Raw genomic sequence first — 23,632 nt, 5'->3', positions numbered from 1 at the left:
CGCACATACACGCACACACAAACACACAAAAATGCACATGCACACACCCGTGCGCGTGCACACGCACACAAACAAACACACACACACACACATCTCATTGCTTCCAGGACACCAAAGGCTCACTTATCTGCTCCGTAAAGAACTCACCATGTCCCACATTGGCGAGTTGATGGGCAACCAGCCAAACCCACTGTGTGTTCACCACTGCAATCATCATGCAAAACGTTAAACTGTCTTCCACATTCAAAATTATTTTTTCCAGCATGCTATTTCCCAGGATCAGCCTCTTAGGTCAAATTATTCAATTAAGTGTCTGTTTATTACTGATACCAAAGCTGGGTGGCGGTTCTACTTATCACCTTTTTTGCAGATTGGTGTTCCCGCGGAATACCACCATAAAGATTGCCTGGGCTGTAATTAAAATGGCACGGGGACAAATTTGGCACAGAGCTAAGACATGGGGAAATGAAGGGTAGGGGCAAAGAAGTTGAGCCTCTGGAGTAGTGAAATGATTGTTAATGTATACCAAATAAAGGAGCGCGTATGAGAGTGGAATTGTTTGTTTATTGTTGGAGCACTGGTGATAAAGATGTGGTCAGGAGTAAAGAAGTAGGGATGGTTTATGTTGGGGTTTAGACATCGGGCTGGTGTCCATCCACGGGACCGGATGTTCGATGAGTTATTGGCAGGCTGCGTGGACGCGTGTTCCCGTGCCTTGTGGCAAACACACCTTTCTCTGCCTTTGGCTCCACATGCCTGCATGTGACTTTTCAGGGAAGAAATGGGAATTAAATCAAAGCACCAATGTGCTCAGAGTGTTAAGCCATAGAGTGAAGGAAAAAAAATGGAAAGAAAGACCTGGCTGACTTTGGATTTTGACAGAATCTTCATATACTTCTGACAAAAACGTCCATTGTTATCACAGATAAGCGATGATGTTTTCGCTTGGTTGTACATTTTTGAGAGAAATATGTAAAATGTACCCCAAGCCTCTAACGATTCCCCTAATGACGGGGATCTTGCATTTTCTTCCCCGAATCGCGTCTTAGCTGGCTTCTCGGGGCGGGATGTCTGATATCTGAATTTTAAAAAGGGAGTTTCAAGCTCATCTGCAAATGTGATTTGCACATATCACACTTCTGCAGTCGTCAAGCTGCTTCATCACCAGGCTTCTGAGCGAAGAAGACGGGAGGGGAGGGAGGAGGAGAAAAGAAACAGAAAGATGCACATATGGGTTGCTATTGATGTATTCCATTTTTGACCTAATTTAAATCCCTGCCAACAAGCTCATATGCATACTGTACATTTGCTAAATTACAGAGTGTAAACCTTGCCTTCTCACAGAGACAGGTGTAAACATTAATGTTATCATAATGCACTACCAGTAAATATGATCATCACACCATGCTGCAATAGAGCACAAAATAATTTGGACATCATTTTGAAGCCTGAGGAGCCCAAGGGAATGCCCTCCAGAACCAAGGTGGCCCATTGACATGCCATACACGCCAAGATATAATTATGGCTGCCTGTCTTTGTTCCTCCCGAGTTTCCTCTCAGAGCTCCAGTAATTATTTGTGATATTTTGGTTTTCTTTTATGAGTGCGTTATTCTCTGTGGACTGGAGTATTACACGGGTGTAAATGAAGTTGCGAATAAGCTGCCAAATTCCAGAGTTCAGAAACTGTGAGTGTAAAAATCACAAGTTGTTAAGAGGAGGACATTATTCCATAATGTCTGATGTCTGTGACGACTCCTGTTCCTTTGGATTTTGGTTTGCCTGCTCCTGGTGTCATCTCCAGCTATCTGTGTGGGGTTCGCTCATAATAAGGGGCAGAGCCAGAATATCTTTAGGGTATGCAGCATGTCGAGCTGCGGTTTGTTGTCATGATAATCCCCTCATTTGTAATGTCGAGATCAGCAGGTTAGGGCTCTCCATTTTCCTTCAGTGTCAAGTCTCGGGACTGGCGAGGTGGATTGTCATTTCTGAAGCTGCATTTTGACAGCATCTTCGCTTTACTTGTGCGCTGCAGCACAAAGGTCAGAGCTGTGCCACTTTCATTTATGTGCATGAACACTCAATCCCTGAGGAGCTCTGTCTCACTTGCGCGCACACACGCACACACACACACACACACACACACATACACACACACACACACACGCACACGCACACACACACACACACACACACACACACACACACACACACACACACACACACACACACACACACACAAGCACAATTGAACTCACATTTTAGGAAGTGGATGTCCAAATAAGTCCCACACGGGTTCATACAGGGACTCCCAAACTCAGGGGCAATTATAGTTCCCATACATTTGTAACAGAGTATAAAGAAGAGAGATTAAGCTTCTTGCTCCACTTCCTTTGCCACCACTGCCCTCATCTTCCTCTTATCACACAAACTGATTTGTGTTTAAAAAACTAAACAAAACATTCATAGTCTAGTGTGATTGCAGCAACCACACCATGTCTCAGTGGTGTAGCTGTCATCTGTTTCCATGTGTTCTCGGTGCACCTCTCACACACAGAGGCAGGTTGTGTCAACCAAATAAGGCACTTGTCAGTAACACAAAAAGACATTGTTGCTGCTCCATTGTTACCTGCTCTGCCAGCTATCATATAGAAAGTGATAGAGTGACGGTGTTTTTGGAGCACTGTGCAGCTTCACAGCCCCAGGGGTATTATGGGTGTAAATCTCCCTCATACAGCTCTGCTCCAGGCCAGGGGGGAGCATCATCATTAGTTGCAGCAGATGGAGGGGTTTCAGCGTGGCTTTCCTGTCAGACTCCACTGCTGGAATCTGGTTGGTTACAATACAAGCAGCAGACAGTAAATGATGAAATCCTCATGAAATTGGTTGAAAGCTACAGTATGGACACATGTGCGCGCGCGCACACACACACACACACACACACACACACACACACACACACACACGCATGCATGCATGCCTGCAGTCATGCTCACACACACTCACACCCATTTCACGAGACGTATTCATCATTTATTCGTGAAATGACGATGGTGGAAGTTTGGTTGTTGTGCTTGATCCTGTTTGTGTACTTTGGTAACAGGAAGTGAGGAACATTTGGTGATATCTGTCAGCATTTAACGCCAAATTATTTATTAATGCAATGGCAATTTTGGGGGCTTGAAAAGTAACTAAAGTATTTTGGTTTTATTTAACGCATTTAGGACTCATTTATGTGTTTGTGTTAATGTGCGTGAGTGATTGTGTGCTTATTTGTGTGTGCGAGCATGCATGCCTGTGTGTGTGTGTGTGTGTGTGTGTGTGTGTGTGTGTGTGTGTGTGTGTGTGTGTGTGTGTGTGTGTGTGTGTGTATGTGTGTGTGTGTGTGTGTGTGTGTGTGTGTGTGTGTGTGTGTGTGTGTGTGTGTGTGTGTGTGCGCGCATGCATACCTGAGTGTGTGCATCATCTGAAGCTCTGGTAGAATCCTAACCGTCCAGCATGAAGCTTCACACAACCTCATCAAGAGTTAGAAGGGAAGCAGAGAAAAGGAGGAAGACGCTGGCGGGGAGGGGGGATGCCCATCTCGGTCTGTGTTTTAAAGGACAGTGCTTTGAATGTCATTTGACAATTTCCTTTTAATTAGAACTAATTTACAGAAAGATGCCCAGCAGCTAATCTTTACAGGATAATTAACTTCTATTTTCTTTACTTTTAATTAAAAAGTGGAAAAGATTTAGCTGATCCATGAAGAATTGTTCTTTTGAAATGTTCATCAGACTTCACACTTCTTTTGGCATTGGTAATATTTAGATGCTATCTGCTCCTCACAGTCTTCACTGAGCTTCTGCAACGATTTTCTCCCCCTTATCTGGGGTATTAAGAAGTAGAACTATCAATAGTAAAAATGGGGAACCAGAGGCAAATTAGAATTGAATTAATGAAGAATTTCTTGCAAAATGAACCCCCCCCCCCCCATCCTCCATTATAGTGGAATGAAATTGACATCTTAGATATATCCATTTCATAGAAATTCCTTGATGGACAAATGTTGTTTTATCTGCATTATTTGAGTCAGTAATCAGTTTTCTTGTTCACAAAAAGCATTTTTAATTTCTTTGAAATTATTTTTGACTAAAAGCTTACTGTTGCATGAACAGTATCACTGCTTCAGCCCCCCCACAGGCTTGCAGGCCACTGAATGTGATGAATATGATGCTTTGTAGGTTAAACAGCAGTATCCTAATCAGCATTTCAGACACAGTCAAGTGTCTTGTGTCTCCACAGATTGAAAAGTCCCTCAGCCTCATCAAAGCTGCTGCAGAAAAGTCTTTTTCTTGCCACTGTTAGCACCTTCCAACAGACTTTACTTAGTGGAGATAAAGTGAGCCAATATGAGGTGAGCGTGCCGTCGACAGAGCCTCCACTCATCTGCAAACGAGCCGGTGGCTGAAGATGGATGCCCCCACTTAACCATGATAGCTCCCTGGAGGAGCCTCACTCAATGGCTTCATTAAAAGTGAACGTTCTAGTGAAAAGCTCACTTATAAACCAGTAATTAAGAACACATGTATTTTACCTGCTTTGTTTCAGCTGTCACCCTCAGAGAACAGGCGCCTGGTTAACTTATATTTCCTTACAAGTAACAGAATAATAATAATAAATCACTGATGAGATGCAGCAACAGTTCATTCCTAACAAATAGTATCCTGCAAAACCTAGACCCAGAAGCATAACTTTTACCGACTTGTCGTTGTACCTGTGTCCACTTGCATGAGTTTGGTTTGTAAACGCCAGAGAGGTGAAGAAAGTCAGCAGAGGGAAGCAGGTCCCACAGAGAAACTGGCCAGCATCTGCTGAAGCCCTTGGGCATGCTCAGAGGTGCCTCCAGCATTTTAATGGCATAGTCAAATGCCAGCAGGTTTTTATGCCATTCCAATCCCAATTCATTGGATGAAGAAGTAAAAGCATGTTATTTCCCTTCAACGGCTCCACACAGAAACGCTGGGCGTGACAACACACAACTTAGCAACTCCACAAACATGTTGGGATCCAATGATGGGATTGATTGAAATATTATACTCAACCAGAAATTATGCTAATGGTGTTTTAGAAATATCAGCAAAACCAGCATTTCTCCCGCACCAAACAAGAAGTCAGGAGGAATATTTTCCAACCAATGAGATGGGCGTGTCTCAGATTTACCGCTCAAAGCTGAAAGGAAAAATGATGTAAACAAATGATTTCACTGTGTGTGTGTGTGTGTGTGTGTGTGTGTGTGTGTGTGTGTGTGTGTGTGTGTGTGTGTGTGTGTGTGTGTGTGTGTGTGTTTTCCAGATGAGCGCCGGTGCTGAGTTTTCAAGCATTGTGTTGACTGTTGATTGTAAGTGCCCAAATTTAGGAAGGCAGCCATTTCTAATCATGAGAATTACATTGCTTAGCAACCGGAAAATCAAGTTAAACAATACCAGTGCTTATTCTTGCTCACAGTCTGCAGCTTGGAGAACACATCGTCTCCACTGAAGCTGGTCCGTACTCCTCCCAACACACACACACACACACACACACACACACACACACACACACACACACACACACACACACACACACACACACACACACACAGTCATTTATAGAAAATACACACGTTTGACTTGAGTTGCAGCACTAACTCAACATTTTGTTTGATCACAAAGTTTCAATCGTGGAAAAAAGGCTCTTAAAAAAGAAAAATGTTTCTTCAGGATGTAAAAAAGATGTTTGAGAAGACTTCATTTGAGGGTTCCTGTAGCATATGAAGCTATTAAGAGTTGCATACATGTTATCAATTTCATTACAGCGATCGAGGATTAAATTAAAAGCTTGAGCCCTGTAACATATATGCTAAGTCTCCTTCAAGGCTGAGGGAGCCCTCTGCTTCCCAAAGGTCATTAGAGATGAGCAGAAAGGATGGCCCCTAGTCCACACATTCTCCTGCTCATCATCATTCTCTTCAAACTATCTTGGAAGATATAATAATTTCTCATTTTCCTCCCTATTCATCCGTGCAAAAAGTTTGTATGTGTTTTTCCAGGTAAATGGTAAATGGCCTATATTTGATATAGCACCTTTTAGAGTCCAGGAACCCCCCAAGATACTTTATAGCGCAATTAGGGGCAGCAGTAGCTCAACAGGTTGAGCGGGTTGTCCAGTAATCGGAAGTTTGCAGGTTCGATCCCGGCTCCGGACAGAGAATTCTGCTGTTGTTTCCTTGGGCAAGACACTTAACCCACCTTGCCTGCTGGTGGTGGTCGGAGGGACCGGTGGCGCCATTGCTCGGCAGCCTCGCCTCTGTCAGTGCGCCCCAGGGCAGCTGTGGCTATGTTGTAGCTCATCACCATCAGTGTGTGAATGTGTGTGTGAATGGATGAATGATACACTGTAGTGTAAAGCGCTTTGGAGTCCTTACTCTGAGAGGCGCCATACAAGTGCGGGTCATTTATCACTTATCAATTAATCATTCATCCATTCACACACACATTCACACGCTGGTGGGGATGAGCTACATTGACGCCAAAGCTGCCCTGGGGTGCACTGACAGAGGCAAGGCTGCCGAGCGCTGGCGCCACCGGTCCCTCCGACCACCACCAGCAGGCAAGGGGGGTTAAGTGTCTTGCTCAAGAACACACTGAGCTCTGCTCGAACTTGCAACCTTCCGATTACGAGGCGAGCACTTAACTCCTGTGCCACCGTCACAGGTATGCGAGTTCGTCCCGGTATCAGCAGAGCTGCCACAAGCTGGGCTGTGTGGCCCTCTCGGATTTTTTAGGGGCCGCATTGTGCATTCATGTTTAGTCTCAGGTGCTACGTTTTATCCCCAGACCAGCTTGGACACATTTTCAATGGACCTTTTGGATGAAATACGGTATAGGTGGGTGCAAAAAATGATTTCCATGCTTATAGAGATCTGCTGCTTTGTTCTTTTAGATTCAATTACCTCACACCTAATTAGAGAGCTATGGAGGAGGCTGGGTTTGTGATCCACACATCACACTGTGGAGCCTGCTGATAATGTGAGGTACCGCTATCACAGCCTGGCCACAAGCTCCCCACATTGCAGGCAGTTGAAAAAGCATGCCATGAAAGTAGAAGTCACTCATACAGATGTTGCCCATATTTTGATAATGCTCGTCTTTTTTTAAGTGTGAGTTTTGGATGAAAGGTTTGCAGTTTTTTTCCAGTTTTTTTTTTCACTAAAGAAAGAATATTTTTCTGAAAGATCTGGTTTCTTCCCTCCACCTGTGTCCTCTCGTCCCTGCTCCCCATCCTCTGTGACTCATTTATCCTCTGTCCATCATGTGGTCTTAGAGTATCACCCCCATTTTATAGACTCAGCTGGGGCATTACCATATCCCTCTCTGGAGCTCTGCTCGCATGGCCGTTCCCTATCAGACAGAGACCATGCCACGGACAAAAGAGCCGCTGTGATCAGCCTGCATTCAGCTAGCTATGTCTCTATTAGCACTGCCTGCTGCTGCACCACTGTTTGAACAGGGCTGGGACCTGAAAGAGGAAGAGTCTGATGAAGGTGGGCTGTGAGGGATTGAGAGGATGTCCAGAAATTGTGCAGGTCCCTGAAAAATGTCAAACTGCATCAGCTGTTGATCTGCATGAGGAGTATTTGTCAAACAAGTTAATTATAAAACTCTGTATTGTCAAACCCACGTTTTCCTAGTTTCTCTGTTTGCACCTGAATGTGATCAGTGATCAGTTTCCCTCGAAGAAGAAGAAGAAAAAAGAAAAGCTTTAAACAGCACTTAAAAATATAAGGCTAATCATTGTTACAGTCCTTTATGAAAATTACATTTCACACACTGATCTTTAACACATTTTGTGCAGTCCTGTATCATGTCGAGACATCATGTAATTGCAAACAATGTACCCTCATTTTTTCACATTTAGTCACATTTAGGGTGACGGTGGCACAGGAGTTAAGTGCTCGCCCTGTAATCGGAAGGTTGCCGGTTCGAGCCCCGCTCAGTCTGTCGCTGTCGTTGTGTCCTTGGGCAAGACACTTAACCCACCTTGCCTGCTGGTGGTGGTCGGAGGGACCGGTGGCGCCTGTGCTCGGCAGCCTCGCCTCTGTCAGTGCGCCCCAGGGCAGCTGTGGCTACATCGTAGCTCATCACCACCAGTGTGTGAATGTGTGTGTGAATGGGTGAATGACTGATTGTGTTGTAAAGTGCCTTGGGGGGTTCCAGGAACTCTAGAAGGCGCTATATCAAATACAGGCCATTTACCATTTACCATTCCCTCCCAAAATCCACAACATTCTCAGATAAGTTCCAAGCACCAAACAGACTCTTAAATGGTCCTTCATTTTCATATTTTAGTTATTTGAGGAAATAATGGTAACATATAATGCAATGAAATGTAAAAATGATAGTATGAATGATCAAGTTTTGATCATTTGAGGTAAACAATGTTTATCAGTTTTTTATTCAAAAATCCCCATAGCTTGTAAACCTTTCAGTTTAGTGTTCATAGTTGTTTTAAATGTGCATCCTTTAGTAAGAGTTTAGTAAAACACAAGTGCCTTACAAAGTGCTGACCTGCTAGTAAAAGCGTTAAAATCTAAAAATGTTCCCTCCAGAGTTTAGTTCATGAGTTAAAGTATTTTATTTTAATTTCATTTATTTCATTTATTTATTTAAAGCACACCTTCAAACCACCAGTCAATGCTGCCCAGAGGTCTGCGCGCTTAAACAAATAAGACATAAAAACTGATTTAAAACAAACAAACAAACAAACAAAACAAAAAAACACATGAAAACAGCCAAACTTGAACAAACAAAATAGATTTTTTTTCATTTAAGATTTTTCACTTGCATGATCAAATATGTGCTAAACTGCTGGGATTCAGCTGAAATGATAATTAAAAAAAAGGGTAAAAAAAGCGGATGGTTTTTGGTTAAAACCTGTAATAAACACTGCAGTGCACATAAACAAGTCTGTGTCTCACTGCACTGCTGTGACTATTCACAGACGTTAAAATCTGCATTAGTAAAAACAACAGCATTTGTACGCATAACAGAAAGAGAATTTTAGTGAAAGTAAATAATAAAATAAATTTATCTCCAACATTTAGTGTGTGTTAGTTCATTTAAACCTTTAAACAGGATGACTCACAATCAGTCTTTTGATTGTTTAAAATGTTTTAAAGCAGATCTGAGGAATTTGATCAAATCTGCTACGAGTCTTGAGTGCGTGTGTGTGTGTGTGTGTGTGTGTGTGTGTGTGTGTGTGTGTGGTTCTCTGTGATGAAGTGAAACACACATGCTCTCTCTGTGGTGTCGTTGGCCATCTAAACTCCCGAGGAGGCTCGATAAGAGGCAGAGGCAGCAGATGTTCCTCTGGCCCAGTTTGTCAGCAGAGCGTGGGTCACACAGTGAATGTGACAGGATTTTAAACAGTACACAACTAAATATAGCAGGAACGCCACTATCAGAAAATGAGTTAGGAGTGTGGTGCTAGTCGTTTAGAAAGTCATTATTCTTATCATTGCTGTCTCTGAAATAATTTCAGGTCTCTCCATGCAATGAATACTGTATAATGAACTAAACATGTGAGGATGCGAGCGAACTTTAGCAAACTACGTGGCCCTCAAGAAGTGGCCAACAGGCCCCCTTAAATGTCTCTAGGTGGAATACTTCATTTCTCCGTCTTCAGGAAGGCCTCCAGTATCTCCGTCAGTCTGAAAAAGCTCCATTTAGTTACTATCTGCTAGAGTGGGGAAGTGAGATGCCCTTATTCTGAGTCCATTAAACCTCAATTCTATCTCATCTTATCCACCTAATCTTTGTGTCTTATTGACCATGAAGTTTATCTTTAATCTCCCTTTACCCTTATTATCGCACAACACTGTAAGTCTATTTTCCTCACAGCAATAGTGCCGCTGTATGTGCCGCCAACAGAGGGAGACTCATTTAGTTGTACACACGGTTCTCATTCAGCTGTGTAATGGAATGTGTACAGACAGTGTGTATAGAAATGTATTTCTTTCACACTGTCTTCATTTGCCTTGGCAGAAGCTTTTAACGCCAGTCATGCCCCCCCCCCCCCCCCCCCCCCCATACTGCGATATTTATCTCTCTGTATCATCCTGAGCGATAGTAGACTCATCGAGTCGCTTCACGCCTCACTTCACTCCTCTGCAAATCAGCAGAAGGCATCAGATAAGATCGTGAAACTGTATCCTAATTTAAAAGCAGCACTCGGGCCTCTGCAGCGTCTATTAGAGATCTGGGCGCTAATTCTTTTCATGTCCAGGGCTCCTGCAGATGTTGGGTTCCACAAAGGAGTCATTTATAAGACTAATGAAAAGAGCAGGCCGTTTGTGGACATCAGGGGGGGTCTTTTATGAGGCTTGGTGTAAGAAGAAAGAGAAACAGGAGAGGTGAACCAGCCCCCCCCCCCCTCCAATTTCTGTGCTGAAATTATTGCTTTATTAAAGCTGAGAGCTTCACTCCTGCTGCAGCAGAACAAACATGCTGAAACCAGAGGCTGTAAGCGCGCTCTGTCTGAGCTGCAGGATAAACGAGAAGCTGCTGCTCAGCTGATGTGTGACAGAATCAAACTGACACAGTTTTTCTAAATAAAGCAACATTTTACATGATTATCAGCTCTAAATTCTACATAAAAGCAAAGATTTGTTGTAGAAAAATGTTTCTAAATTCCTGCTTTTCTGCTGTTTATTTGTGATAAACCAACCTCTGCAACTGTAGTAATTCACAACAAGACACACTGGGGTGAAACAGAAAGGTGTGTAAGATGCACATTATCTTAATAACATTCAAATGCCGGGTGAATGTTTTTCACAACTAATACAATTCAGGTAGCAGTACAGTAATTCCATCAGCAGCCTTGATTGAAGCAAAAAAAATGGCAATATGCAAATACCAAACGAGATGTACAGCTACAAGCAAAACTCTGAAATCATTTAGATTTAAAGAAATAATATTGCACAGAGGGGGGGGAAATTAATCACACAGAAAAGTGTCTCCTTTAAGATTGCACTGGTGTATTACCTGGAGGCATGGAATGTAAATGGAAAATCAACATTGTACCTTGTGATAAGGCTAACAAATTAATAAAAGCATTTTCTTTCCTTCTCCCCTGCCGATGCCTGTGAGAAGTCTAGTAAAGATCCGTTTTTTATCCACCCCCCCTTCATCTGTGCGAGGTTTTGTTTAGCAGGTAACGGGATTAACATCAACTATCACCTTGGCTGCATGTCAACCTGGGTTTTCAGAAACACACAGTCACAAAGGGCTTCTGCTTCAGCTGCAGCAGAAATACTTTGTGAAAAAACAGTTGTAAAATTGTATTTATTAGATTATTTCCTGCGTCGATGCTGAATGTCTGAATTGCATCTGGATCGGCGGTTTCGAAAAAGGGCTTTTTATTCTTGGAAGCCTGAAGGATGTGATGAAATTACTGAACATTTCTCGTGTGTGTGTGTGTGTGTGTGTGTGTGTGTGTGTGTGTGTGTGTGTGTGTGTGTGTGTGTGTGTTCCCCTCAGGTCCTCTGGAAGATGGCCTGGAGGATGAGGAGGAGGAGTGTGTCTCTGAGGAGAATGAGCTCTTGGCCAAGGATGAGTTCTCAGTGGAGGAGAACTTCACAGCCGAGTTTGAGACTGAGAACATGAGCTGTGAAGACATGGAGTACTTCTGCAACAAAGGTGAGGGCTTGAAAATCACACTTGAGTTGCATTTCTAACACCTGCCATGAGATTTCAATCCAAACAGGTGCCTAAAATAAGAAAATAATGTTAACCAAAAACAAAACTCCTGCCAATGAGCTCAGATAAAATTTGGCAGAACTCGGATGCCTCTGAGGATTTCTCCTTGAGATGAAGCTTCTCATTTTGATATTTGATCTCATCCAAGAGCACTGGTTTGATCTGAGAGGTAGATTTCTCTGTGATAGCACTCTGAAGCTATGCTGCGCTACACCGATACTCTAGAGAAAGCAGCTCTCCCCTGTGAGCCGTTGCAGAAGCCCAACAGCACTCGCTGCTGCTTGGAGGTCCAGAACTATAAAGAACCTTCACTTCATCAAATGTGTTCCAGTCAAATGTGTTCCAGTCCTCTTTGAACTCAGTTCAATTAGATTTCCTCTTTGTATGTTTGTTTCAGTTCAGTCACACCTTGCCATCACAGGAGCTAATTTGTGGTCTCCTTCAGGTTACAGTGTGAAGATGACAGACCCCCCCGCCACCCCGACACACGCCTCCATCCCCTCTTCCTCCCCTCCGGTCGTGTTGTTTTTGCTACCCCAGGTGCCCCCCGCTCTTATTGGCACACGGATTCCTTATAATCTCACTTTTTAATGAAGTACCAGTGCTTTGAATGTCTGCCTTTTCTTCCTCCTTTCCCAAAGGGAAATTTGTTTAGAATGACTTCTCCACACCCCTAAACTGACGTGCCTCGTGGGATTGCATTATTCAAGAGCAAATAAAAATTTCATGTTTCAGGTATAGGCTTTGCCCTGGCAATCGTATCAATGATGCTTTCCTTTTGTTCTCCGGTAAAAGTTGAACGGCACAATTGTTTAGAAATTGCAATTACTGCCGACGTCTTGGTGGCTAAAACTTCAAAGTACAACACGTGGTGCTCAATTAAGCCAGTAGCTACGAAAAAGATGCCGCAGTGCATAACGGTGGTTAAAGTAAGAGAGAAAGTAGAAAACTTCTGAAAATCTTCAAAGACCTTGTCATGTGATACTCCCTTTGTTTTGGATAAAACCACCGGAGACTGGAACTCAAATCTTTGTTCCGTGTTTATGAATAAAATCAACACAACGTAACAATCCCAAATGTCAAATCCTACTTTCCATAGGCAATGGTAATCTGTTCCTTGTCAGACACGAGCCTTAGCAGTCAGATTTTTTGTACTACTTTGCTATCTAAGCCTACAGTAGCTAAGTCCTCCATTGCCTTCTAAGACCCAAATGATGTACCATCCACTATTCATTCTTCCATGTGACGAATTTACTGCAATCTTCAGGTGTAGCCATTTCCCCCATGATCCCTTTCTCATTTAGATCTGTTTAAAACTAATGTCATAGTGGCTTAAATTTACCCCACTTATGTGAAATAGCTTTGAATTAAACAGGATGCAATCCTGGTGGCATTAAATGGTTTAAGTGTGTTATTCCTCGACTATAGGCGAAAAAAGAGAGCCCCTTGATTAACAAAACCCTCTCAAATGTGATGGCATGCTGTAATTAGCCCTGTGCAGACTTGAACGTGGGTTTTAAGGCAGCCACTCATCCCATGGCCTTTATCTTCTGCTGCTTCCCGGAGAATAAGGTCTCCCGTGTGAGGTTCTTCCACTGAGCAGTGGCTCTCCGGTCTTAGCTTAGCCTTGTATCTGTGTAGTCACTTGCTGAAATGGGCTTGTCAAAGGGACCTAAAACCTCCATTAAAAGTTTCAGTCTATAATAGGTATTAAAAAGCTGTAGGAACACAATGAGGAGTACCAATTTTCATTAACATATGAAGCACTTATTAACTTTGATCAGAGAGCGGTGAAGTAGCAAAGCCGCTTAGAGGCGCAAAGGTCAAGAAGTTGAATGCCACCAAAGACTCAGCCATTTGCCTTACCCTTGCAGAAAAGGGACTCCCCAGATAAGTGCGTGGAGCACCTTGGCGTCCCATTTTGGTCTCAGACGAGGAACCTTAATGTCTGCCAGTGGTTGAGTTCATAACTTGGTTAGTTAAATGTGCCGTTCCCCTCTCAGTTTAACTGCTTTTATTTAGTTATACAATAAAATCCTAATTTCTAGTTGTTTGTTTTGGGAGTCCAAACAAGATAATAATTTATTTATTATTTCATTTGAATATGTTTAAAATTTCCAGAATAATTTATCACAAATTTGTTTTTAGCAGACATTTTTTACTTGGAAGACTCCGTTTACTACTCTATACAAACCACGGAAATGCATATTTATTCGTAGCAAATATATATTTTATAAAAGATTAGACTTTTTGTTTACCACTTAATTAAGAACTTTAAGCTAATACGACTAACAGCAGCTAGCTGTATCACATCTGGTGCACCCTGTAAAAATATCATAAAACCTTCACAAATAATTGTGTCATGTAAAACTGGCACAGGTGAAAAGGGCTGTGCACAAGCATTTAAATAATCTACATTCAAATATCGAAGATGGGAAAAGATTTAACATGGAAATGATGAATGTTGATTTTGGCTGTGCTCAGACTAGCCGTTAGCCTGTCATTTCCGTGGGATAAACATAATTTCTCCCAACAGATATGATTCAGAAAGCTACCTACAATCGGTAAAATAAGCATTTACGTTTCATACAGAAACAAAGAAAAGGCCTCAAAAGTATCTGACTTACAATTAACTTGTGAAATAAACCTCAACACCTTGCGGAGAGTGTAAACCTGTTATAAAAGAGGCTTGTCTTCATTTTTAAAGTTCATGAAGAAAAAAAGGACATCTAAAATAATAACCTTCCTCCTCCTGTGTCAACAAGATTTTTACCTCAAATAACCTCCTCTCAATTTCACATTTATAGACCTTTCTTATATGAAAAACATACAGAACACTGAATCCAGAGCAAAGATTTATTCTCTACTGACACACCTGGATCCATTATGGGAGGAAAGATGCCTTTTTAGCAGCACCTTCTTGTTTTTACTGTAATTGTGAAATTTCACCTTGCTGTTTCACCCCCTGGTTTATTGTTGGCTATATGAGAAGTTCAGCACAGGGTGTTGCCACAAGCTGTTCCCTTTTAGCGTTCCAAGTCTTGTCTGATGACAAATGACTTCCTTTCTTTGCTCTGATGGTAAATTTACATTTCAGTTCATGTGTCTCATAGCCTCAATGTGTAAAAAAGAAATATTTGGGGAAGTTGTAATAAATTATACATTTTTTGGCTCAAACAGCTTGATATTGTTGTTTTTTATGAGTCAAGATATTTCAAGAACAGCTGAATGTCAACATTTGCACCTTTGTGTTCTTTCCTCTATGATTTACAGAAATTACATTGTGACAAAACCATTTAATCACAGCAAAATGAGTGATTGGTGAAAGCAAGAGCTGCATGACTTAACACAGCAAATTAAATAGCCCACCTTGACCCTTCAATATCCTCTAAGTGAGGAATTTCACTTGCTTCAGTCAGTCATAAAGTGGATTCTCAGAATTAATTAGTCTTTGTATAACACAGAAGTAATCTGAATCTCCAGCAACACAGAGAGAATATCTCCTTGGTTCTCTCACTTCAGCTGCCAGTGCCCGGAATGGTAAATGTGGATTTTTTATGCACAGTTGATGCTGGAGAATATGGGGAAATGCTAATTTGTGGTGCGATAAGATGAATCGAGTCATCCCTTTAGCCCCATTTGACTCAGTGGAGGAAATTAATCATTAATGTTTGTTAAGTATGACAATCTAACTGGGCCAGATCTACATGCTCAAAGACTGAGGCTGAGTAAGATAAAGACCCGGGCTGCAGACAGCGAGGAAAACTGCCAGATTCTGTAATGATGGGAATTTATTGGCATTTAAAGAGACAGTGCTGAGGCATTTCTCTAATGGCCTCCCTTTGTTAGAGTGCTCTGTCTGCATGGGATCCAGACCGAATTCTCGGATAGAAGTTTTACAGCTATGCTTGACTTTAGTGAAAAAAGGTTGCTTTCTGAAATGGACTTCATCTGTTGCTGCACAATCTGCATCAACAACCATATATGCAATATCAGCTGACTAGCACTGAAGAGGGCGGCAACAACCTAATATCCTGAAAATCATTCCCAAGCTCCAGTAGTGTTGGGAATAGCGACAGCTTGTTCAGGTCATGAATCATCTAGAATGTTGTTGCTTCTAGAAGTACAGAAGACAATACCTTTACTAAACACATGTGGACCTCATTTTCAGACGTGGACTCTTTCGAGTCAGTGGTCAAGATTAGAGCGCTCTGAGTTTCCTAAAGTCACACACAAGTAAATGATGTTTTCTTAGCTGAGACAAAGCCGATATGACTTTGCTGCTACCTTGCTGGAGGAGTTGTTTGTGTAAACCGCCTACAAGCTTATTGACCTGAATGTGTTGAGCTCTACATGCAGCCGTGATTTGGCGAGACAGCCATCCTTTGATAGAGCAGCGATAAGGCTGATTTTAACAGCTCACTGGCTCCTCTTCCATGCCCGCCAACCCTGAACGCAGCAGGCTGCCTGGGTCTGTCCCTCCCCTTCAGCTCCTCGGGTAGCCTCTCTCACTCAACCTTAAGCATGCCCATTTGACTGCACGAGTAAAATAACCTAAGCCAGATGGAAAACATTAATGTAGTTCGCATTGTTGTTTACTGGCAGCTTGTTTTCTTTCATAAAACTGCAAAAGGTCTTTTTTTTCCCAAATGATCAAACAAAGTTGCGTTAATGAGAAAGTGCCTCAGTTGATTTACTTCCACATCAGATGGATCAAAATCTTCACATTTCTCTTTCTTTAATGTATTTTCACATTTTCCTTTTTTGAGGATTTTATCCAAATAAGCAAGAGGAGCGCCGCTGCTGCACTTCCTCAGCAGAGCTTCTAATGACATTTGTGCAGGAAACTTCATCAAAGCCCTGTGACATTGTTCCCTGTGAGGTTGCCTGGGCGATTGTGTTTAAAATTCACTGCAAACTGCGTTAGATAGAAGGCAGAAAATCCTTAATCACTTCTTAATTAAGGAATCATCTTTTAGCTTCATTTCCCTGGCTGTAATTAAACACTTCCAATATGTTTCGTTACAGGGCTTAACATGTTCGCCTGAGATCAAGGTAGTGCCTTTAATGTTATCTCGCTAGCTTTTCTTTAAAAACTCTGTTCCATTCGAAGGAACTGTTGATACACGCCTTTGTTATCCTTGTTATAATACGAGCCTGGTATGCTAAAGAGGTTCTCCAGGCCCAACACAAAATAGTGAGGGAATTCAGTCGGATGGGCTCCTGGTTAACATACCGGGGAGGGGGAGGAGCAGAGGGGAAATTGCTAGCACAAGCAGACACTTGCATAAGAAAAACTGGGTCATAATGACCTCATGTACTGTAAGTAGGACATTTCTGAAGACTTCCCTTTAGTATCACTTTTTTTAAAATTTCCATCTCTATTTTAGTGTGAGGAAGAAAGCCGACATCCTTTTGGCAATATTTGCTACCTTCTTTGAAGTGAGCCATGTCAGGAAAAAAAAAACTAAACAAGCAGAGTGTGTGTGCTCCTGATCTGGAGATTAAGTCGACTGAGAATGGACAGTGAAGGAGTTTGTGTCCTGTAGCAGTTTAAATTAAGCCTGATAGCTCCAACTAGGTTTCTTATTTTTAAACTGACAGTCTGATAAATAAACATACTGTTGTCAGCGGCATCGTACAGCATCTGACAAGTAAGATTGTATGATTTTTATGGACGTATGTCAAGACATCTGTAAAGCTCCAGATTTATAATAACATAAAAAAATATAGCTGCATTTTAACACATTTAGCGTATTTAATACATTTTGCTAGTTAGCAAATGGTAAATGTTTTGTACTTGGATAGCGCCTTCTTAGGTTTCTACAACCCACCAAGGCGCTTCACAACACAGTAATTCACCCATTCACACACACATTCACATGCTGGTGATGATGAGCGACGATGTAGCCACAGCTGCCCCGGGGCGCACTGACAGCAAGCAATAAATATTTGTCAATTTTTCCAAACATATATCAGGGGAAATTAAAATGTCTTTAAATCCAAATACTCAAATACTAAATACATACATTTACTTCTAAATGTTTCGACCTATAATAAATGACAGTTTTAAGTATAATGCTTAGCTAATGTTCAATTTCACATTACAGTAAAGCAGAAGAAGCCAAACAACAATAAAAGCTTGGTGTGGGAATCTGCCTAATCCCACGGGTCCCTTTGTTGGTAAAGTTGAATGATAATCTAAATAGATAATCTAAAAATATATGTGGGTCATCTAAACGATTAAGAATTTAAGGTAAGATGAAAATTTAAACTGGCATCAAAGGGAAGCATCCCAACAAATAGAAAGCAGGGTGAAAAGATCTCCCACATATTACCCCGGAGTCCCTCCAGTGGTGAGGGTTTGTGAATCTCAATGTTGACATCAAAGTACAAAATTGATGATTTTAAGCTAAATATTTAGCTAGCACACAAACCCAGACTGCTGGAAAACAGAAGTAACCCACGAAAATAAAACCACCTCACAAAGACCATTTGATGAAAAAGTTGTGTGAAACCATTCAACAGCATTTTTGTCTGGGTTCTCCCTTCACATCAATAAGTTGTTTAAACATTTTTACTCACTATTATCAAAGGCCAGTGGCGGGCGGTGCATTCCACCCCTGCGCCTTCAGTGATTTCCTATTCAATCCAATCTAAATTAATACACCTTAAAATACCATCAATATGACATCACAGCTGGAGAAACCTCTCTCTTTCACTCTCTCTCTCTCCCACACACACACGCACACACACCAGTGGCTGGTCAAGACATGTAATTTCCGGAGCCTTTGAAATCAAACTCGCATTCCCAATTGAGGGTAGGAAGCTAGGACCACAGATACTGTCAAATCTCAAAAATGAAAGACAGGTTTAAGAGATGAGACAATAAAATAAATAAGTAAAGCAAACACATTTGCATTTGTTTAGGAGAAAATGGCACCGCGAAACAATGTGGGCGCAGCTGCGCACACCACGTTGTACACAATATTAATTGCATAAACAGAATAATTTCATTTAGCCATTTTATCTCGTTACCATTTCTTGATTATTAACGAAATGAAATGACAAAACATAAAAAAATACTAATAAAATGTTTCGACTCACCAACATAAATGTCCAGCATGGATCTCCTTCTCTCCTGCTCATTTGAAAATAAAATCCATCCTTCTTTCTCTCCTCAGGAAAACCTCAATGGCTCTGTCATACAGTTTATCTGTGCGCTTCAGGTCCATGAGTAGAGCCTTTTCTATGAACATGGAGGCTAATGCTGAAAGTCGTGTCTGTCCGGTCGTGTTTCTGGCGTACGTTTTTACGCGCTTTAATGCTGAGAATGAGCGCTCAACAGAGGCAGTGGACACCGGGATAGTCACAGCCAAACAGGCCAGTGCGTAAAGTTGTCCCATACTCTCACTCAGGTTTTTGCTGAGAAGAAAATCGTGTAGATCAGCGGGACTTTTTCCTTCAAAATCAGCCATAGCATACATTACAGTCAGTTCTGTTTTGTCGGGGAAGATCAAACAGTGGTCCATGGCTCTGTGTTAAGCTGGAGAAGGCTGCTGTCGGGAATTTTTTTCTGTATGTCTGAAAGTGCTGGGGGTCAAGAAGGGAGAGAAACATCAACATTTCATGGTCCTGAAATCGATTCCTTGTCTGGGAAAGAATGCTGTCCAGAATGCTGTTGTGGAGTTTTTGGTAATGTGCACGGAGATCACCTTGTGCCGTGCGTTGGCCTCTGCGCACACTTGGACCACCGGAGGCGCGCATTGCTTCTTCATATATCTCACTGAAATTGCCCCTCTCTTGCTCAACTTTGTCACAAAACTCGTTCAGCCTGGCCATGCAGAATTGCACATCCAATGATTTGGTCTGCAGTATTCCAAAAAGCACATCAGCATACTCAAAAAGCCCATTGAATGTGTTGAGCAAAAAACAAAACTCAAAATCGTCCAGCCGTGCGTTAAATCCATCTGCAGAAAGCACGGTGTCCTCATCATACTCGTCGTGATGGTCCAATATGTGACCAAACAACTCCTTTAGAGCAACTCGATTCTCAAAGACTGCATTCACCAGTCTTGATGAATATTGCCACCGTGTTGGCGCAACACGAGGAAGACGCCGTTTGCACACATCATCCAGCAACTGTGTGCGCTTCGGGGATCTGGAGAAAAACGCAGCGAGGCCATTCAGATTGGCAAAAAAGACCTTGCACTCTTTAAGCTTTGAGGCCCCTTGAGTCAGCACTAAATTAAGACGATGTGCATAACAGTGAATGAATAAGGCCATAGGTGCCTTTTCCTTAACTTTAGCCTGCACCCCGTTTAGTCCAGATGCCATCACCGCTGCACCATCGTAACACTGTGCAACTACTTTGTCCAAACAGCATTCATATTCCTCAAGAATACGGAAAATAAGCGCGGCAAGGTCATCAGCTCGCCTGCCACTAGTTACATCCACAAATTTGACAAAACGATCCTTGACACCTGTGGCTGTCACATAGCGCAGGACGAGTGCCAGCTGTGCCACGTTACCCACGTCTGTGGTTTCATCAACCATGACGGCGACAAAAGGGGCTCTTCTGATCTCTATTTTGATCTCACCTCCCATCACTTCTGCAATAGCATAAATGAGGTCATTTTGTATTCTGCCTGATGTCCCAGTAAAGACCCTGTTGGTGGTCAGGTGGTAATGCAAGTCGGCGTCATGTTCAGCAAGAAAAGATATGCTCCGCATAATTCCCTCTATTTAATGACTGGGGGTTTTCATCATGTCCCCTAAATGAAAGTTCTTGTTTACCCAAAAATATGACACAATCCATCAGCCTTTTCAATATCTCCCTATTTTTCTTCACCTTTTCGTTGTGGAGCTCCGTGTCCTTGCGCGCCTGTTCACTGAGCTGCAGATCCACTCGGGTGTCCCCAAAGGTTTTTAAAAGCACCGTAGCTTGTAAGTGGCCAGCCGTGCTTTGGTGTCTCTTTGCTGCCTTGGTGAAACAACTTAAATTGGCAAATCCAGTAAAACTCCAAATACCAAATCGATCTGATGCGAGCAACAGGCATTCCCAGCAGAATAGCCTGCAGCGGTTCTCTGAAGCTGTTAGCCATGGGTACCGTTCATAGTTGCTTGCCTGAAAATGACGAACAAATCCTTTCCCCTGCTGGGACAAGCCAGCTAGCATTGGAGTCGGACGACCTGTTCTCACAAGATCCATTTTTTCTTGAAAGGTCCGTCTTGAAAATGGTGTGGCAAGTAAATCTGCCACCAAGTCCGTCCCTTCTCCTCTTTCAGCCATCATGTGTTCAAAAATACACCGATAGCTGCCTATCTCCGTGTTTAGTTTTGATATTTTGCTTCATGCCGCTAGAAAAGTTCAAACTACCGCTTATCCAATCACAGGATGCGTTCATGTCAACTTTTGCGTGAGGCCAGCTAGTTGGCCCGGGCCAAGCTGACTCGTGAGCTGATTGGCTATCGCAACTGGCTCGTCTCTGTTCACTTACAGCGGACAGTGGGCTTCTCGATTGAGTCTGAAGGCCTAGAGCAGACTTAATCTGCCTGAAAACACAAGCTAGCTTAAATCTGATTGGATAACACCCAACCTTGGTATTTCAACACTAGAAGCAGCGCAACCAAATGGGTATAATAGGATAAAAAGAAAATTGACCAGTGAACATATTTTTATTGAAAAAATATTTACCAAAGGAAAAAAAAATACATTTACGTTTTTGAGTAAGTTTAGGCCAGCAGAGAAGGCTTTGCTGGCCCTGACTGCCCACCACTGTCAAAGGCACTGAGCTTGTTCGAGTTGTGCTGCGCCTCACCTGGAAAACAGACGAGAGCAGACGGACGCAGCAGGGGGAGTGGCTCAAAGCCGGCGTTTAAGTCAAACAGATGTCCCTACATGTGTAGCTCGCAGGTGATGACGGATGAAGATATCACGTTAGAGTTGGCTAGAGTTCATAATTGTTTAATTATTCATTTTAATTCTGGTGCCTGTTAGCAGCTGAAACACATCCTCGCGTGCTTATGGATATGATATAATGCATATGGAGACATGACTGTAATAATAAGTAAAGGTTATCAGCTGTAGGTTTAGTGTGCTCATAGGAAACGTGAGAAAATAACACAAAACACATTTCTCTTTATGGCCTATATAGTTGTCACCATCAGTGTTACATGATTTACAGAATACATGTGACCAACTACCGTTTTGCATTCTTCCACCGGATGTTTGGATCAAAATGTGAACCGAACAGGTCTTAGATCAGGTGAGAGCCAGACGTTTCCCGCCAGGCGTTTCCCGCCATGCCCTAGGTTTTACAGCCGGTGGAGAGCAACTGCAGCACCTTGCTCCAAAATCTGCGGCCGCCTTGGTCTCACGAGGTTATCGTAGCCTACGTATGCACGACGTCAGAGCAAGTCGGCGTTAAGTCGGACACAAATCTAACCGGTGATCGATTCTGCGCAGAACTGGCCCATCCCGAACAAGCCCACTCTGAGATGTAACAGATAGAGGGTTCCTTCACCAGGAATTTGTTTTGGTAGGTTGCTATCATTCTCCAGGAGTCTCATTCTGTGTGTAAATAATTGGTTGAAATAAACACATTTATATTTATTTGTATTTTAGCTTCATATTTAAAGCTAAATGTAGCACAATATAGCTGTAATGTAATAATTTATTACTTTAAAATCAATGCCCTGTAGCATCCTAACAATGTATCTAATTTATTCACATGTACGCACATGAATCTACACATGCTTTCTATTTTCCCCCGAAGAAAGTATAAAGTGTAATAATCCACAGTGGTAATCCTGGCCTGTCCTTGACCATTTACTATTGAGTTTAAAACATCAAAGGGATGAAAGAGATGTGGTGGCAAAAGTGACAGAAATGATCCACAGCCACCACTTTACACCCTGAGCAGGTTTTCTTCCTTCTCACTTGAGTTTGGAGATGCACTGTCAGCTACATTGGATTTATTTAGAGCTCCACACTATGGGCATCTGCTAAGCACTGATTTATGTTCTCATAAACTTTGAGAGCAAACTGTACTTACTGTAGAAATGCAAAATAGATTTTATTTTACAGTAAGTGCGTCAAAGTGTGCTCAACAAGCCTTGCTGTAAGTGTTACTGCCGCACATGCAGAGGTGGATTGTGTTTAACTCAGCCTTTAAGCATTTACATCCTGGAGAGAGATACCCAAATATCCCTTCGCACAGTCTACATGAGCCCCAAGACTGTAAATCAGCACCACATCCTTGAACAGGCATTCTAACTCACTCCACAATAGATCAAAAGCGTAATAAATAGCCACCTCTTTCCCACACATTGCTTTCCTTCCTGTTTCATGGAGCTTCCTCCAGTCCCTGCAGGGCCTCATGGGTACTCCTTTCAAACAAAAGTGTGCAGCTGGGTCTGGTGAGCTCACTGCAAATGCACATATACAGAGCTACGCACACACAACAACACGCAATGGTTCTAATGTTACAGGACTTCCCAATGTCCAATATAAACCATCCACTAGAAGGTCAACACAGTCCTTAATGCAGCGCATAATTAAATTAGGTGTCTGAACATTAAATTCTCCTTCCTTGCAGGAGAGGAAGACACAAACCGAGAAGCAGAAGTGACAGAGATGGAGGGTCAAAGTGAGAAGAACCGGCATGCTGCTGTGGGACCTGAAGAGTGGGACGGTCCACGTAAGAAAAGCTTTATATCACTTTACTAGAGGGACCGCAAGGATCATTAAGGGTACAGGTGCATAAGCATAGGCAGCATTACTACCAGTGTGTTTGTGATTCTGTTGAGATGTGTGTCTGTTACTCACCAGCAGCCTAAACAGAATCATGCAGCT

General features: G+C 42.4%; 1 protein-coding gene across 2 annotated transcripts in view; it reads left to right on the top strand.

Moving 5' to 3' along the window:
- Positions 1-23,632, top strand: part of zfpm2a (zinc finger protein, FOG family member 2a) — a 206,717-nt gene that overhangs the window by 42,054 nt on the left and 141,031 nt on the right. For both annotated transcript variants that reach the window (XM_054740524.2, XM_015949298.3), the window contains exons 2-3: positions 11,557-11,715; positions 23,376-23,477. In XM_054740524.2, coding sequence (XP_054596499.1) covers positions 11,557-11,715; positions 23,376-23,477 — 261 coding nt within the window. The remainder of the gene's footprint in view (positions 1-11,556; positions 11,716-23,375; positions 23,478-23,632) is intronic.

Source organism: Nothobranchius furzeri, chromosome 5, assembly GCF_043380555.1.
Source record: "Nothobranchius furzeri strain GRZ-AD chromosome 5, NfurGRZ-RIMD1, whole genome shotgun sequence".
NCBI lineage: Eukaryota > Metazoa > Chordata > Actinopteri > Cyprinodontiformes > Nothobranchiidae > Nothobranchius > Nothobranchius furzeri.
The sequence above is the reverse complement of the archived record's forward strand: the minus strand, read 5'-3'. Positions and strand labels throughout refer to the sequence as shown.